General features: G+C 39.4%; 2 protein-coding genes across 2 annotated transcripts; one reads left to right on the top strand and one right to left on the bottom strand.

Moving 5' to 3' along the window:
* The first annotated feature begins 1,153 nt into the window (after positions 1-1,153).
* Positions 1,154-6,389, top strand: LOC306825757 (uncharacterized protein). The gene is made up of 3 exons (XM_079346712.1): positions 1,154-1,240; positions 3,005-4,349; positions 5,680-6,389. Exons 2-3 carry the CDS (start codon positions 3,009-3,011, stop codon positions 5,815-5,817), a joined length of 1,479 nt encoding a protein of 492 aa, XP_079202838.1. The 5' UTR covers positions 1,154-1,240; positions 3,005-3,008; the 3' UTR covers positions 5,818-6,389.
* Positions 6,390-6,472: 83 nt separating this feature from the next.
* LOC306825758 (phosphatidylinositol N-acetylglucosaminyltransferase subunit Y-like) lies at positions 6,473-7,128 on the bottom strand. Its single transcript, XM_079346713.1, has one exon. The coding sequence runs from the start codon at positions 6,973-6,975 to the stop codon at positions 6,763-6,765; it is 213 nt and encodes a 70-aa protein (XP_079202839.1). The 5' UTR covers positions 6,976-7,128; the 3' UTR covers positions 6,473-6,762.
* Positions 7,129-18,790: the final 11,662 nt, after the last annotated feature.

The raw sequence follows: 18,790 nt of genomic DNA, 5'->3' as shown, positions 1-18,790 counted from the left end.
CTGCCATCAGCGTGTGAAAGGGTATGAATGTTAGTGTGACATACTGTGTAAAAGCGCTTTGAGTAGTCAGAAAACTATCCCTATATAAAAATATCCCCATATAGCTGATTATAAGTGCTAAACAGATCCAACCTTTTGCATCTGGCAATTGCTAATCAATAATCTTATTTCTTTATAATTATATCAAAACTTTTTGTGTGAAAGGGCTTTGTTGTTTAATTTTATAGGTCCAGGATGTATGGTTGATTTTCTTGAAATGTATGAAAAAGAGAAAAATGTTTTCAAGTCATTTCAAGGTAGCCTTATTCTTCGCACTGGTTTCAACAAAGGGACACAGAGAATGAGTCATGAACCTGTGGAGGATTTTGAGAGGGTCATCGAGGGTATTTATGAAAATGGTTACTGGCAAAGTGACTGAGCAAAAGACAAAACATGGCACAAACAAATCTTATGAGAGGAAAGGTTTTTTTAAAGTTGCAAACGTGTGGTTTAGTTTTTATTTTTAAATTCGTTGTAAATCGTTATAAATCATGTATTTAGACCAGTTTCATGGATTTTGGTACAATGGGTGTCTTCTTCAACTTAAACTGTAAACGGTATCAAATACTTAATGTCAGAAATCATTTTCCCTCTTCTTCCAAATAAAGATCAACACCTAAAAGCGCTTTACAGAGTATCATAATAGGAAGTTATGGTCAATTGCGACCTCTAGTGGTCTTATATGTGAATATTTTGTGAAACATGAACTCGCACAATTGCCTTATTTTAGACAGTATTTTCTTTGCGAGAAATGGTAGATACTATTAAATAGCCTACAGCAGGCTGGATGCTTCCTCCACATCTATAGTAAGTGTCTACTACCAATAGTCACCATACCAAAAAACCCCCGACATTTTGGGACCCTCTAAGAAATTGACTTGGTAAGAGGTGATACGTTTATTCGCCGGAAAATATTGTGTTCCTAATGCATTTCGGCAATAAAACGAAGAGAAATAAGTTTAATCAATGCAAGAAATGAGTATTTACATTTTAAGCGGGGTATTCGAATTGAAGTTTCCCCTTTTCGTTCACTTAAAAGTTGTGCATGTATTTGAAGGACTGTAGTTATGAAGGAGAAGCCCTTGCTGTCTGTGGTTGCACTTTAATGCAACATGACCTGTTGAGAGCAAAGGCGGCCCCTTTGAAGTTTTGTTTTACCCGCTGAAATTGAATCTGCCTCCCGAGGAACGTGAAACTAATGGTAAGTTGTTAATAACGTTTGGCATTTTAATTGACTTTTTTGTCATTTGATATTAAGTTAAAGTCGTACAAACCGAAATTTTATGAAGACACAAACATGAATACTCTAACGTCAACTTTTTTTATAGGTTAGGTTATTCTGCTTAGCCTATGTCTACCTGTTTTGTCATCAGCTGGGATGGTAAAGACAAAACTGTAAAAACTGTAGGATAAAAGATATAATATACCTGTTCGGATAGATAAGTCACATCTTCATCAGTAAGCTACATTGTTGTAAACCGCCTTACATTTGTTGCTAACCTCTTTTATCGAAATGCTACATTTGATACTGTAGCAGAGAGATTTTTCTGGACAGACAGACTGATGCACAGGCTTACTTTGGCCCACTCGCTTAAACAGATTAACCGTAATTGACATAAAAACCCAGGATACAAATCTTCAGTCAAGCCTATAACCCTACTTGTAGGCAGTGGACTTTAAATGTGTATAATTGTCCAGTTATTTGTGGATAAAATATGTACATGCAAGACAGATATGCATAATTTAGATAGTCAGTAATTACTATTTACTCATTGGCTGTATGGAGTACAGTCTCGACTCTGCTGAGTTTATCTTTATAGAAGCACAGAGCATTCATCATGTCTGCTGCCTCATGCCGGGGCTTAATGTGAGGCCATAACAGTGATAAACAAAATAGACCAGTTTAAATCCTCATCATGGAAGAGATGAAACCTAACGCACACTTTTGTTACCACCAATCATTCCTGATTACATTACAAGGCAGATTACAGACAACACAAAATGAAGTTGTTAAGCAGATGAAATCAGACAGAACAGTAATGTGTCTCTTTGGACAAACAGGTCAGAAGTTGGAGATAAAACATCAATAAATGATTGGAAAACCAAAGTCACATATGTCAGCCATGTGGAACCTCTATGTGATGTTTTTCAAGTGTCATCTAAGACAATGCTCTCCTTCACCACCAATAGCACACATATTTTCAGGTTATTTACATTTCTTTTTATAAGTATGAGTCTATTTCTAGTTGCACTGGTTTAATTTGTTTACTCTTAGTCATGTAGAGTACCTCCAAAATCTTGTTTCAGGTTTATTACATACTGAAGGGAGGGGGGGACAGCAGTTGTTTAATGTTTACTGTTTATGTCTTGTGTCCTGCATGTCTTGTATACTACTACTGGATGCCTTGAATTTCCTTCAGGACCAATAAAGGATCAATCTATCTCTCTATCTATCATTACATTGAATGAAAATACACCCTACAAGAACACTGCTCATGCCGTCAGGATAGAGTCTGAGACACTCTTTGTATTGAAAAGCTGGAGGCATGTGGCTTCCTCCTACAAAAGACAAGATGTTAACACTGCTAAGTCAAAAACGTTCAGATAGTCAGGTTAATAAAGGTAAGCGATGAAAAAACCCCCCAGTAAAATAAAAGTCCCAAATTGAACATCTGGAGAAAATTGCATAATCACATGTACAGTATTTGTCAGAGTTTCAAAGTTAGACCTTCCTGTTATGTAACTGACCTTGGGATACTGTCTGTTACTGCTTTTAATATCTATTTTACAAACTGTTTCTAAATGTTTACTTAGAGATTATATCACAACATAACTGGAAAATACTTTACATTTGAAGAAAGCCTTAGCACTCTCCACATGGGAGACTTGTAGATACTTTGTATTAAAAAAGTGATGACTGAAGTTTTTTAATGTTTTTTTTGTAACTCTGCTCTTTTCATGACAGATCCATGGGTGACTTTGAGGATATGGACTCCTTTTGGGAGTCTTGGATATCACCTGGGAGAAGAAAAGGAAAGAAAAAGGGCACAAAATGTCTAAAAAGCAAAAACAACTTCAGCACGAATACTGAGGAACAGGTCCAGAAAAAGAAGAAGAAAAGCTCCAAATACAAGGAGGCAATGAAGGAAAGGAAAGACAAGAAAAAGAAGAAGAAGAAAAACAGATTACCTTTTGGACAAGATGACAGCGCTGTATTCACACAGAGCAGTAACGCACACGCTAAACAAACCTCCAGTTCACTCAGCAGTGACAAGCCCCATCCTGATCAACTCACTCAAGACTCAAAAAAGAAGGCCAAAAAGAAAAAGAAAGTGGGGTTTGACTTGTCACCAGCTTATATGCGAATCAAACGTCCCAAATTTGTCTCGTCTACTCAGCAGTCTCCCACAGTGAATGAAGCTGTGAGAGGCAGTGAGAGCTGTTCACATGCTACACGGCTCGGCAAAGCTCTAACACTCCACACCGACTCTCAGAACACCAGCGACGACATAAACAGCCAGGACCTTTTTATTACCCAGAAAACATTTGGAGCTCCGCCCTCCCAACCTTCCAGTGATGATGCCGTTGACAAAGCCATTAAAACACCTCCGGCTGCGGCTACGCGGATGGAGCAGCTTCATGAAGAGCCACTTAAAAGTTCAGAAGACGCAGAATTCTATCAGCATGACAGGAAGATGCCTGAGCAGAAACCAAAGACATCACGGGCATGTAAGATAGAAGGAGAGGAAGAAGGTGCGTTATGTAGAGAGGGGAAACTGTCTCCTCAGTCACAGACACAGTTAAACACAAACCACACTGAGAGGACAAAAGGATCACGTCCTCTCTATACCAAACCCAGAGTGATGAATCCTTACCTGGACAAGCCCATTGTTCTACCCTCCTCCACAGAGATCACACAGTCCAAGAAACATTCTCCTGTTTCAAAACCTTGTCTTCAGCCATCAGTGACCAGCACTTCTACACAGACAGAAAACTTCTTCACCACTGAGCTCTCTTCCTACCTGAACTTCTGCCACAGAAGGAGAGACGCCGCACACTTTGAGGATTTGGAACCTTTGGACCTGAGCTCAGCTCAGAGAGCCAGAAAAGACCCGGGGACACATGACGACCAACATAAACAGCGTCTGTCGTGTTCTTCATACCTTAAAGAGGTAGAGGTACAGGAAAAGCCTTCTTATCAGCATCCTGGCTCTGTAAGCACTGGAGCTAAAGCTGAAACAGCAGACACGTCGACCTCCAGTGAGGACAACGAGCAGCCCAGTCGCACTGGCAGGCAGGACCAGACCCAGGTAATATATCATGTGATCTATTTACAATTTAACACCTGTTTCATCATATGTCACATTTCAATTCAATCAAATGTATTTGTAAAGGAAATTTAAAAACAGCAACAGCTCAGGCAAAAAAGAGATTTAATATTAGAATTATAACTGTGAAACTAATACAATGGTTAGAGAAGTTGTAACGTCATCATGTTGAGGCGACAGAAGGGCAGGGGAGGACCTGGTTGAGGTCACAGAGCTGTTCCACAGTCAGGGAGCTTTGACTGCTAACACATGCTAACTCACCCCCGGAGGCTCATGTCTGTAGAGTTAAGCGGCCTGGAGGTTGTGCAAGGGCTGAGAAGGTCAGCTATTTAAGAGCCATTAGGACTTTAAAACAATTCATCTTCAATCTATCCTGTAACGAATTTGAAGCCAGCGACCAGAAGATGGATTGTATCATCCGACCTGATCCATCTGAAGTGAGCTTCTTGTCAAGCATCTGTCGCTAACAGAGAAAAGAAGTCGATAGATTTTCTCATTGTAGAGGTTTTTCTTCTGTCTTGAACTCTTTGTACATACAGTAAGTATAAGGAACATAGTATTATTTGTCCTACAAATCTATGAGGGATCTATTTTTGTCTTTGTGAACAATTCTAACAATCCTCCATCCTTTCACTGACATGATCAGACGAGCAAAGACGGGGCATCATTCTGTAGACTTGTTTCACATTGTAAGGGTTAAACCAATAAACAAACAGTTTGATCAGCATTAATCCATGAGGTTAACGTGTACATGTGAAAACAATAAGAATATAAAATCACATTCTGTAATGACCTAACAACAGCTGGACTGTGAAGAGCTTTGGACCGTGGATTTTAAACATTGTAGATGAATGTCCAACAGCCTCGACTGCATGTTGTTCTCCTTCATGGTTTAAACTTCATGGGCTACTTTATTTGCATTTGGTGAAGATGAAGCAGCTTCTTTAGTTGACGTCTGTGTGTCACTTCTCACCTGGCAGGTTGTTTGGCTCTGTTCAGGCTGCAATCCTGCTGAGTGAATTATAGTCTGAATCAGTGTGGTTTAACATCAGTGTTCTTTCATGATACTATAAACACACTGGTTTGATATGAGTCATGAGATCAAGGGTTTTCGTGATTAGTAAAAAGCAGCACATGATCCATATCAGACCCCAAGGAGAATACATACGATTTATTTATTATTAAGACATCATGTGCACCCAAATGTAAGATTTAAATCTTCAGTTAAACGAGTTTAATGGGTATTAAAGATTGGAACATAAGCAAACTGATTGCACTGATTGTTTTCCAATATTTGTTTGTTTGACGTCAGGTCAGAGCAGTCCAGATGAAACTCAATGAGTCCTTCTTTTTCAAGACGAAAGGAGAGGGACATTCTCCCAGACCGGAGTCTCCACTGATGAAACTCGCCCAGGGCAGCCGAGAGGTGAAAAGCAAAAAGGGTCACTGACCATGCGATCATCGTCTGTGTCTCAGTGTAACTGTAGCTGCTCGACGTCCTTTCAGGTCTGGAACCAAAAAGCATTAAGTTAAAGAGCGACACATTCAGCTGTTGATGCTAACGCTCAGTAGGAAGCTTGTTGTTAGGTCAAAATCTTTGAGCCAAAAAACGTGACGTACAAAAGACAACTCAGACAGATGTTACAGCTGCAGGGAGGAGCTCTGGAGTTATCTTTCAAAGAAAAGCTTGTCCTTAAATGAACTTTAGGCAGATTGCAAAGTCTGATTGACTTTATTTATAAGAATATATATATATTTGATGTTTTTGGCATGGAGTTTGTAGTTCACGTTACCTCTTTAATGATCAGTTTGAAGTTTCTGGTGTTTAAATGTTTTCAGGAAGCTTCAACCTCAATATTAATTCACTACCGTTTGGTCTCTGTTCTGTGAGAGAGCGAGTGTTTGTCAGTTCAACTTTTTCACTGTGAAGAAACCCACATTATCCTATTAAAACATTCTGCAAGATTCAGCTGGTAGTTTTCATTCCCTCATGTGTCATGTTTGTGTTCTTTGACTTTCTCAGTCACAAGTGGACAGAAATGCTGCTGCCATTATTTATTGTAATATAGCGTTGATTATATGTTTAAGCAAGGCGTGAATCAGTATTCGGAAAGATGACATCTTTATTCAGTTTTTACACACAGCAGCCCTCCATCTGTAAAACATCTTCACTAATAGAACCATTCATGTGTTCACCAGTTATTACTCACAAAATCTCAGTATTGTCATTCATTAGACTGCTGCTTCTGTACCATAATCCTGTAATGCATCTACTCTCTTCCTATTTCAATCAAAACGAATCACAGCAGCACAATCTGGAAATCCAAGCAACATAACCAACAGATGATGTCATTGTACTGAAGTGTTTTCCAGTGAAGACTTCCTGTAACAGAGCCTAGTTGTGTCTAAAAAGTTTGATCCCCATCCAGCTCCAGAGGTGGAAGAAGACATAGACAGGGATGGTGACGGGCAGCAGGAGACTGTAGAAACACAGGCTGCTGCTGCTGGTGCAGCCCTGTGGGAAGTTCTCATCCACCGCAGCAGAGTAGAACAAACCAAACAAAGATACTATTGGGACCAATCCCACCATCACGGAAAGAGAGAACATGCTGGGATGTGGGCTCTAACACAGGCTTAGCAGTATCTGACTTATTACAAGTACAAGGATCAGGATCAAGTACTGTCTCATTCAGTGCAATGGTCTTCAAAACAAAACCCTCTGGTCTTGTGCCGGCCTTTGCTGAAGTTGCACTGATGGAGTTTCTATTGTTGTGTTGGTGTAGTTGAGGTTTCCGTGTCTTTGTGCATCAGTCTGGCTTCCTGCGGGATCATGTTGGGGATTCCATCAATGATTGGATAGGCGATGCCAAGATCCTCGTTGATCAGCTCATTGGTATCTGCATTAAACCTGGGAGCAACACGTGGAACATTATTCATCCTGTATGACAAACTTTTGTATCTTCAATTTGTTAATTCACCACATAAAAACTTAAGACATTAGTGCTTTACACAGCATCTTCATACAGCGACTGAGCTTTCCCACGACACCTAAATGCAACAAATATTAGTCACGGTGGTCACTTAATAGTTACTAAATAAGTTTGTTTTAACAACAGTTATCAAAACTACATTTATGTAACCTTTGTTTAAATATCCGAACAGAAAGTGTCCACATTGTTTATTAGATAGGCCGACATTAAATTGATTGAATCTGATCAGAGGCGTTATCGAGTTGATCACATGCTCAGTGATCTGTCATTGAGTAAGTGATTTCACAGAAGTGTAGTGCTTGTTGTCAATGTCAATGACCAAAGTTAAGCACCAGAAAGAGGATGCAAGAATCAGTGACAACACGTTTCCAGTGGAGGCGGATTTCAATTGAAATCAAGATCATTCACTGAGATGTCGTAACATCAGTGCAGCAAGCAGAGTCTCAAACCAGATGTCCGTGTACTCAAAGGGTATGCAGTCCAGACACCACATGTATCACACACGAACTTAAAGTGCTCAATAAGTAAACCGGCCATTACTTTCTATCGTCCCTTCACGTTGCTCTGCTGTTGTCTCACCTGAGTGGCTTCTTGGACAGCGGACATACTAGGACCTGAAGCAGGGAGGCGTCGAAAGGCAGCTGCACTTCGTCCTTCACATGAGAGAAGCTCCTGACAGAGCCGGTGGCCGCTTCTACCCTCTCTATTAAATGTGCTTTCTTTACATAGCGTTGAACACGAACTGTTTCTGTCACCAGTCTACCCAAAACATTTCGAAACATGACCAAACCTGTTCAAAATAACAGCGACTACTCTCGACAGGAACAGGAAGCAGTTTAATAAAGCTGTGTAACAGAAATATGAGTCCTCTTCCTGGTTGTCGTGAGTTCCGTTGGTAATCTCTTTAACCAAGCATTTGATACATTTGATATTGTTATTTTATTAAACGACTTTCGGATTTCTTGATGTGCTGTCAGAGACTGCATTGTTCATGTTGTGAACATGAGTTGAAGAAGTGGTTCTTGCTCACTGTTCCCGCATTTGGCCGCATGGTGGCAGTGTTGGACTGCTCATCTCAGTTACTCATGTATTTGCGTGTGAAATGACTTGAATTAAAATAAAGAGCTAAAACATGAAAAAGGTCATTGAAACAATCTGAACCTCATCAGTCGACTCAGTTGGATAGCTGAAACTGAATTTCTTCCATCAATTGCTTTCATTAATATAATTCTCAGACTTAGTGGACATTGAAGATTGCAAATGTGTTTTTGATATAATTTCTGAAAAAATAAATCAGGTACAACGTATTGAGTAGGAGAAAAAAAATCAGAGAGCTACATCATTTGTGAATTTAATATCAGTTACTGATCATGATTTCCCAACAGGTTATATCAATACAATATTAAATATAGTCAGAGAGCTGTGTGCCAGTGAGAGCAGAATGCATTTCCCCCTCCATATGGCTGAAGATATTGCTTTGAGACTTTCTTGGAAGGGCCCCAACTAGTTTTAAAACTGCGTCTGGCTGTAATATATCCCACAGCTCTGTACATGACAACCCTGCTAATGTAGTTTTTCCCCCACTAAATGCAAGGCCTTGAATACACCAGTGTAGCTCTTTAGCTATGTTCCATTTTTCACTGGGTCTGTTCACTCCTGAGGTATACATCATCTCTGACATGAAGCGCTGGGGTTGAAATAACACTGAGAGAGGAGAGAGGATGACGCATGTTCAAGCCAAATATAATGCAATGTCGACTACTGCTGCACAAAGGATAACAAGGTTGGCTGATGGTTATTGTGCAGGTATACATAGCTGTCATGACACCCAATTTCAAGTAAACTGTTGGTGTCTATAAAATCTGTTTCACAAGAGCATTAAAATTTAGGTTGAGCAAGAAGTTGTATGACTTTATGTAATACAGATAGATTATAATACAGGTAATGTAAATTAATTAGGACATTTAAAATTATGAATACAAGACTTGCCCAAGATTGTACAGAGCAATGAGTTCACCAAAGTCAGAATTTTGGAAGGTTGTTTTTGCATTTTGTCGTCATTTTGTGAATGCAGCAGAATTGAGAAATTAATAGTTACAACCATTGCAAAAGTCCTTCGTTGCTGTATTTTTTTTTTGTAGCCATAGTTCAAACGACTGTGTGGAGAGGCTCATAGCAGACCTACATGTAAATGTATCTGTACACACCAACTGCCCGGCACCCAACAGTAGATAAAGTAAGCCAGCTGGGAAACAGAAGTTGAGTTTTGCATTGAGTATGGGCAACATATTTTAATTTTATAGAAACCCTGCAATTTGCACCCTTCTTTTATTGCAACCTTCTTTTTAAATTAGTTCCCTGTGCTTTATGTCTACCTTTTAGTAAGTATGCAATGATGTAGCAGTTGAACACTGATATCACCCGATATCGGCATTGTTGTCGAACATCACCCTATCAGCCATAGTTTGTGACATGTATGGATGTCAGTATCCAAAGCATATCAGTTGTTACAGATCAATTGTATACTGATAAACTAGTGCATGTTTCTGTTTATTCAGGGAAGACGTTTGTTATTGGGCAGTAAAAGTCACCTCTTGGTCACCTCTGATTCATCTTTATGGAAAAAAAAAAAAAGCAGTGTTAGCAGCTTGGGAATCTTAACACCTTCTCTGGAAAATGTCAGTAGCATGCTGTTTCTGAAAAATGTTCCAGAGACATTTGAAGAGGAAGGACAATTAGCAAACATTGAAACAAATACCTCATTTGAAAAAAAAAAAAAAAGACTTGAGAATTAATCGAAATATCTACCCTTATTTTAACAATCAGTGCATCTCTACCTTGTAGTAATTATGTGTTAACTAACTGACACAGACATAAGCTCTCTGCAGCTCACAGACTTATGCTGCTCTCATGCCGCTGCACATGTAGAGTGTATGTTGACTAAAGGCTGACTTTGTGAATCACTGCTTTGGCCTGAGGGGTTGACGTAATTAATGCATACTTACAGAAGAGTAACTGAGGACGCCCCTAGTTTGAGGCCATTGGTCAGAGCGTCCTGACTCATGCATCACAAAATATTGAAAAACTCACCCTGAGTCCGGTCCAAAGAGCCACAGCCTCTTCACCAACTGGAGGTTCAGACCTGGCAGGGGCCTGATAATTCCCCTGCCAGGGTTGTTACAACACTAATAGCTTCTAATCTTTCCAGGCAGGGAAATTGATCCCTCATAATCTCTCTTACATCAACATAAATGCTGCTCTGGTTTTAACCAGTAATGCTGCCTAAAATAGGCTGTGTGACTGTGCATCAGCTTTTCATAAATGTGTACACATTCCTCCTGCGTCCCAGTTTGGGAGATTGTTTCCACCCATGATGTATTTTCAGTTTTTATAAGATCCTTAGAGGCAGGGAAGCGAGGCACAATTCACAACATCTTCTTTTCATGCTTCTCTGTAGTTCTGTGCAAGTGGGAGAAACAGCCGTGCTTGGAAGGCAGCTGTGCGGGCGTCTAACACTGAGCAGTATGAGCGAGGGCCTTTCAGAGCTAGCGCCGTGTCTTTTGAATGCTCACTCCTTACAGTACTCTTTCGCTTCGCTCTATTCAATCTCACTAATCTGCTGACCTTTTCAGGGCAGTTTACCTGGGTAGAGATACAAACGTTATTGCAAAATAATTCCAGGACTGCTGCAGGCAGAATTTTCAGGATTTCTGTCCTGGTTTGTATTAAGTATAGATCTTCAAACGTCTACAAAAGTGACAGACCTTTCACTGCCTGGTGGTTACATTTGACTTTTCGTCTAATCCAATTTCAGCTTTTTTTATTCAGACTTGAATAAAAAAGTGGGAGCTTGAGTAAAATTTACATTCTCCAAAAAAAAGTAGAAGAAAAATGTTTTACATGTCTAAAGTTGCTGATTGGTGAGGCCATTACATGTTTCTGATCTGCGGCACAAATGATGTGCACCCTGGACCTCCATTGATTCTTGTGATAAATAAGATGCACATGTGCATTTTCTCCTCTTCATTCCAAGAGATGATAGTTAGCTAAGTAAATGTGCACCTATCACATTATTCACCAACAACCAAAAGTGGGCAGCAGAGGGATACTGTACATCCACTGAAATGAGACATAAAGCGAGAGGCAAGCAGTGTCAGCACGTGGCACATTGTTCATACTTTGTCCATTAATAACAGTCTATGAGTGTCACATGATCAGAGAACAGGCCGTTTATCAATGTAGATCGGAAAAGCAGACTGGACTGGCGTGACAAATAAAAGGTTTTATTCAGCTTGAGTTTAGGAAATATGCCTTTTAGTAGGAGTGCATGGTAATGTTTGTTAAATTTGCCAAGTAAACATAGACAAGTTAATATTATTGAGAATACTTTATCATCGAGATGCTAATGCTCCATTGAATATGGAGCTAAATCCCAGATATAGATCACTGGAAGCCTCTAAAGTTTTTTGGGGGGGTTTAAATGCTGTGTGAAATGTATTTCTTTATCTTGTCTTTAATGTTTATCTTGTAAATGGAGCTGCTGTGATTCAAAATTTGTCTGACAATGAAGTTCAATCAATCTATCGATCAATCAGTCAGAGCTGGACACCTTTGCACAGGCTTTCACTGCATCCATTAGTCTTATTAACATTGACCCATATAAAGTTTTATTATGATGTCAAAGTATCCCCCAGTTTCCATAAATCCACAGTAGGAACCTTCATTTTAATTTATTCTTATCTTATCTAGTTTGCTGGAGTTACTTCAAAGTTTGTATGTACCTGCTTCATGACTCAGTGAGCAGAATTTATGTTTACCTAACTGCAACCCAGCCTTTTGTTTCTCCAGTTTTAACACAAAAACAGAATAAAAAAAGAAAAGCTGATATATTGATTTCCCTTTTTGGCCTGAAGGAGCTTATCCCACTATTCGGGAGTTGGGAAGGTACATGAGAATCCCATGTCATTTCTTTTCTGAGTTGTGATGGTTTCCATGCTGAGCGTAGGTTTGATCCAATTAGAAAAAGGAGATTAGGGGGGGTTTTTTATGACAAGGAAACCTTTCATTTCCATGTTAAAATTTTGCTGATGCAATATTTTCTGCTTAATCTGATAATCAGATCCCGAAGGACTTCATTCTCCTTCTGCCTTTCTTCTCTCCCATGGACCCTTAATCCGCCTCTCTCATGCCCTTCTTTCTTCTTTCTGCACTCTTTTCGTCTGACGGTTTTTCCATTTCCTCCCCTTCTTTTCCTCCCACACTTTTCCCCTCTTCAAGCAAACACGTCCAACAAAGATAAAAGCTTAGTTCCTGCTAACACACCTCATTGAGGGACAGGAAAAAGATCCAATGGAGCGTTGCATTTCAATTAAGCCTCTGTGGTCACCTGGCAACAGTGTTAGAGAAGTGTACCCTTCAATTAAGTACCTGCATTTGCTCAGCAGAAGTACGAACCAATGAGGTGTGAGCAAAGGTTGATGCTGCACCCATACAGTTCCACATTTGCCTTTCTGGCTTTAAAAACTTAGCCACCCTAAGGTGCCTCTTTGTTGTGTGCATGTGTGTTTATTATAATGCATTTTCATTATTTATTGAAAATGCTCACGGCTTTTAGAGCTAATGTTATGTTGATGCCTGAGCATATTTCTGCATTAATAATCATTAAAGAAGGTGCTGTATTACAGGATGGATTTCACACAAACCTAATAAAGGTGTCTATTTAAATAAGTGAAGCGACCAAAAGAGAGGGAAGGAAGAGGTCTGGGTGAGGAGAACTAGGACCAGCCGATATGAAAATAACAGTAAAGCAGCGGGCCTTGAGAGAAAGTGAGAGAGTACATTCAGCTCTGTTAACTATCAGAGGAGGATGTTGCCTTGAGGTGATAATTAGTGTACAGGCTGTGAGGCTGAAGACACCGCCTGAAATTTAGCTGAACTACATAACACAAACTGCATTAAAACAGTATACTACTTTTGGGATGTGTCTGATGTCTGTGGTGTTTTTCCCAGTGCTTCCTTTTTACAACACAGTTTTGGAGTCTTAAATCTAACGGTTAGATCATCACAAAAAGCTAAAAGCCTTTCCTTTAACTGTTTTTTTTGTTCTGACTCTCATGGGATTTACTTACAGTATGTACATACAACAGAGCTGTTTTGAGAACAAGCCCAAGTAAAGTTTAAAGATTTGACTCGTTCATAAGGTACCAAGCCAAGTCCATGCTGAAGGTGTTACTGGATGACTGTCAAGTTTTAAAGTGAGTCTCAGGATGACTTTCAAGTCTGTTGAGTTCAAGCCAAGCCCTGACAACAGTTTTCAGGAGGTTGCCATGTTGAAAATGATGTCTCAACTGAACTTGTCAACCAACAGGCAAAGAGGTGGGGTTGAGGCGACCATAAGCCTCTATGCAAATGGATGCGTTGCACCCTATTTATGCCTAATTATTATCTGTTATGAAATCAAAAATAGGTTAGTGATAAACGACTACTTACACTATAATAATTTGTTGTCAGAGGCTATAAATATATCATTCACATATTCATTTGCCAACTTTGAAAAAAGAGAAAATGTGCAATGTCTTTGCTGATTACACTCCATTGTGTTGTCTTCATGCATTCGTTCGGGTAGCAAGGCTGACAGCAGAATAGGATGCCCCCCTGAAGGAGTCTAGACGGTGGTGATGGAGGGTGTGATGAGTAAGTGGACCTTAGAGGAGCAGGACCTGGACTGTTGAGATCGAATGGAGGTGGCTTGTGTGGGGATGAAAAAGAGAGAAGGAGGGATTTTTTAATAATATGACAGCAGCAGGATGATTGGTCGACAGACGTTGTGGCTGAATCTTAACAGCTGAATACTTGAGCAGGAAGACAGAGGGAGAGACATAAATCAATGATGACTAATAAATGAAAGTATGAATAAGTATTAAACAGTCCTTTTTCTTGAACTCACACTGAGCTTCATTTTAGGCTGAGCTTAATTTATTTCTACTGTCAAAATGGGCCTTTTTACATGGATGTGTACGTGACTTCCAGAGCTTTTACAGCCACCCTCAAGTGGACATTTAAGGAACTACAGGTTTTTAAACTTCCAAGTTGGTTTAAAGGTCAAATATTCTGCTTTTTCTGGTTTTAGATGCTCTTTGGTGTGTTTTCCACGTGTCTTGTACATGTTTTGGCACATCTGTCAAAGTTCGCAGAATGGCAGATTCTCCTCGGTCCTCCTGTTAGCAGTAGCAACAGTCACACGAAACGCTCAGTCCCGAACCCCTCTTGTCGAAAATCGATATCACTACCCTATGCCCATTGGCTCGCTGTAGCGAGCAGAAGCTCATGCTGCGCTCAGAGCAACAATCTGCATTCCCAAAATGGTAAAAGGGGCGGGACATCTTCGAGAACAATGCTGAGCAACTTTCCAATTACAAGAGAGCAGATAGGCTGACTAATCAGACTTGACACACGTGGGGACCCTGAGCGCTGGGGAATCTGAGCCTTGGACATACAGGCAAAGTACATGACACTTTTTTCAACATTGTGAACGTACATTAGGAGACACAGATTAGATATATGAGACCTTTAATTTCTCAACACTAGAGGTTACCGTTTTGGTGAACACACTGTATGTTGACTCTTTTAAGTCTGGACAACAACAAACAGTTAATTTAATTTTTGCACATCTGCTACAAGCCACATTTGAAGTTGGTCTTGTAAATGGATTTTTACAGATGCTTCTCTGTTTGGTAGCTGAAATTGTCATTGAAATGTAATGTAATTGGTAAACCCAAAACATAGGGGGCTCAAATCCTGAGGGATGGAAGGGCAACAGAACAGCTGGGCAGAATCACTGCTGCAACATGGAAGGAGCTTTATGCTGTCCTTGTCCAGGGCCATTGAGCTCTTTGCTGTGACATGAGAGGGTCACTGCTTGTGTAGAGATGCACATGCGTCTGTATTCAAATTGTGCATCATCAGCGCACGCAGTTACTGACAACTGCATCATAACTAGAGCCGCCTATGCAGAAAAGGTTCATGAAGTTTGAAACAAATCAGAACTGATGATTTGCAAATGTTGCAGACAGTATGGAGAGCCGGTCTGGAAGATTTAAGATCAGAAATGCATCTTATCAGCCTGCAGCCCGGACAAAACTAAATCAATCTGAATGTTTTATTGAAAGAGGCTTTTATTGTCTCAACTAAAGTTGTCTACTGAGAATATTCAATGTCTAAACTCTTTAAGAATATAGTCTCAAATGAAGAAATAAGTCAATAACGGAGTGACAAGGTGAAAGTAAAAGTGTTGAGTAACATGAAGAATTTTAGGATTCTGAATACTGATGAACAATATGATGACACTTGAGTTAGTCAAAAGCATTTTTGAGGTCAGATCCTTTTTATTATATCAGCACTTATATTTAAATAGATTACTTTTTAAAGCTCACAATACAGTCAATATGTTACAATCTCATTAAAATGCTGGGACCAAGTGAAACAAAACAATCACAGGAGCTGCTTTTATGGGGTTTATTGTACAAACAGGACGGCTGGTAATCCGACAGGAGAGGCAGGTCAAAAAGAGAGGCGTGGTAAACAATAGGAAAAACTCTTCAAGTAACTAGAAAACAAACTTCTTTACCCCAAAGGGCCACCTCCAGCTGGCACTGTTACTGACTAGACTATCTGGCTGAGAATGGATGAAAGAGCAGGGTGTTTGAACGCTTCAGGCTTGATTTTGGATGGGAAACAGGTGTGCAACAAGGAGAAGGAGGCGAAGAGACTTGATCAGCCCTGCATCTCAGTTCCCTTAAATGCTATCTCCTCGGCCCTCGCTCCTCCGCCGAACCGGAAGTCGTTCTCGACCTGCCATGTGGTAACGAGGAGGCAGAACTGGAGAGTGATGAGCCACGCCTGCCACACAGACAGACACAAAGGGGAATTAGAAAACACAGGGGAAGCTGATGATGTGACATAATACAAGACGTCAAATGTCAGAAAAAGAGGTTACCTAAAAAAGGACAAAAATGTAATCTTATAAAAATCTTATGAATGAGAATTAAAGCATTAAATGAAAACGTCACAGTTATTTGAATATGTTAAGATGAATCTGTTTGATGCTGGAACAAACCAGCCTTTTTATAATGAGATTACAGTACATCCATATCTCTGAATGCTTTGCCCCCACATCGTTAACACCTCGGAAATCATGAATCACACTTACCATCCACTTCTGTTTCATTTCCTCGTTGTAAAATGGTGACATAAATTGCAAAATCTGTGCGTGTCTGTATATGTGTGTGCATTCAAATGAGGGCTTTTATGAGACAGTGGGAGAGTAAACAGCAGCATTACTGGGATTGATGTTCGCCGTGCTCAGAGTGCCATCTCATACATGTTTCATGATGTCAGACTCCAAGTTCAACAGAGATGCAGACACTCAGGAAAATGCCTCTGCTCCAGAGAACGACAGCTTCCAAGTGAACAGAGAGTTTAGTAGGGAATCTTTTAGTTTTAACATTGATTAGGTGCACTGACCAATATTCATCTTTCATTGACATCAAAACATGTTTAATTAGTTATTTTATCACTTTTAGAATGGTGTCATGAGGGGATTAAAGTTTGTTTGCAGTTGGTATGTCATGTATTTCTCAGCCTACATTTACATAATGCCTCTTATTAGTATAATAATAATAATAATAATAATAATAATAATTATTATTATTGTCCAGCATTTTCAGTACAAACAGTGGCTGGATAGATGGTGGATAACAATCAAGGGGATAAGAGATATCAAGGGTGTCATATAGGGAAACAATAGGACTGATTACCCACAGACCAGCAGCAGGAAGGGGCGGCTATGGATTAGTGGCAGAGTCAGAATTACAAATGGAAGGTTGGGGGTTTGATCCCCGGCTCCTGAAGCCACATGTCAATGGTCAAGACACCTAATAAAAATCATTTAATACATAGCAGCCAAATGTGGTGTGAATGGCTAAGTGGTACATTTGGCTGTTTCTCATCCAGCTCCTTGCTTGTGTGGTCTATATACATCGCTTTGGATAAAAGCGTCTGCTAAGTGAATTATAGAAGTGTAGAATTGAAGGGAGATTTTCGATTTCCAGCTCCTGCAGCCACATGTCCTTCAGCAAGGCACTTCAAATAGCTACTACACTGCTTTGTGAAATGGTGCATGAATGTGTATGAATAGGATTAGCTAATACTATGTAGCAGACTCTGCCTTTAGTGTGTTAAAGGCAAAAAAAAGTGTGAATGGGTAGGTGTGACCTGCGGAGTAAGTAGTCAAAATACTAGAAAAGCTATGTGCAAGCTAAAGTCAAATTTTCTATAAATAAACATGAAGTTCTTGGTTTTTTTTTTTTACATTTCACCACAATAGAATTGCTGAGGGTGTAACACAAAGTTAAAGTTATTAACATAATTCACAATACCAGGTTTTTAAACTTTGAAACAATTCTAGTAAATATTTAACAGCATTGATTCCTGTGTGATGCCACAGCAACAAAAACAGAAGTCCGAGATACCCAATGTTGTTTGTTGCTCTTTCATTAAATGTCTGTTGTTTTTCAGTTCTGTCAGCCTTCAGACAAATCTGCAGAGGCAGTTTAATCTCATCAAACTTGTTGTTTTCTGTATCAGACTTTGAAACTCAAAGATGGAAACCATCAAAAGTCTAAATTGATTGTCCTCACCTGAGTGGATCTGACATGAACATGAAGCATGAAAATTAGCTGTCAAACAGATCAAAAATGAAAAGACATTTTTTGTTAACGTATAATAAAAAACATCAATCTTGCATTAAAGCATTACATGATGCACTCTTGTGGACACTTGTATCTCACCTAAAATTAGGAATAAACAGTAAATAACATGGGTTCAATAGTCATGATTAAAGCCGCTGTGTTTTGCCAATTAAAACAATCACATGTTTTTATTAAGTACAGAATCATAACAAAGCCAGGACACATTACAGAAATAACTACAAAAATCATACTGTTTTCCTTAGATTATATTTTGTATTTTTCTTTGCCTGCCATTTGGGCATTTGTTTAAAAAGAAAAGAGAGAGAGAAAGATGACTTCTTTTTAATGCCTTTTGTGCTTTTTATTCTTTTCTTTGAATGCATTTCATTCATGAGTGTAAGCTGAAGATGATAAAACCCTGTACCAATCATTTGATTACTCATAAACAGAGGTGAGCTTTAACTAAATCCACTTTTCCTTTTGAATAAATGAAGAAGAATTACCATGACACCTAGATCACTGACCCTCCACAGAAACATTCATTCACCTGGCTAAACCTGCGGATAAATTTACGATACTTTGGAAGGAGTCATTTTCTTTATTTTGAATTATATAACGTTGCTAGATTGTATTACTTCTAACATAATCAAACACACCTGTCCAAGAAAAGAAGGGTACATTTACC

The sequence above is a fragment of the Symphodus melops genome (genome assembly GCF_947650265.1).
Source record: "Symphodus melops genome assembly, chromosome: 6".
Lineage (NCBI taxonomy): Eukaryota > Metazoa > Chordata > Actinopteri > Labriformes > Labridae > Symphodus > Symphodus melops.
Note: the sequence above shows the minus strand (reverse complement) of the source record. Positions and strands in the feature narration are given on the sequence as shown.

Bases quoted from the DNA above. Each gene is read 5' to 3' on its own strand.
- LOC306825757 (XM_079346712.1), top strand. From the start codon at position 3,009: ATGGGTGACTTTGAGGATATGGACTCCTTTTGGGAGTCTTGGATATCA. The intron at 4,350-5,679 runs GTAATATATCAT...GTTTGACGTCAG, and splicing joins GCAGGCAGGACCAGACCCAG to GTCAGAGCAGTCCAGATGAA.
- LOC306825758 (XM_079346713.1), bottom strand. From the start codon at position 6,975: ATGTTCTCTCTTTCCGTGATGGTGGGATTGGTCCCAATAGTATCTTTG.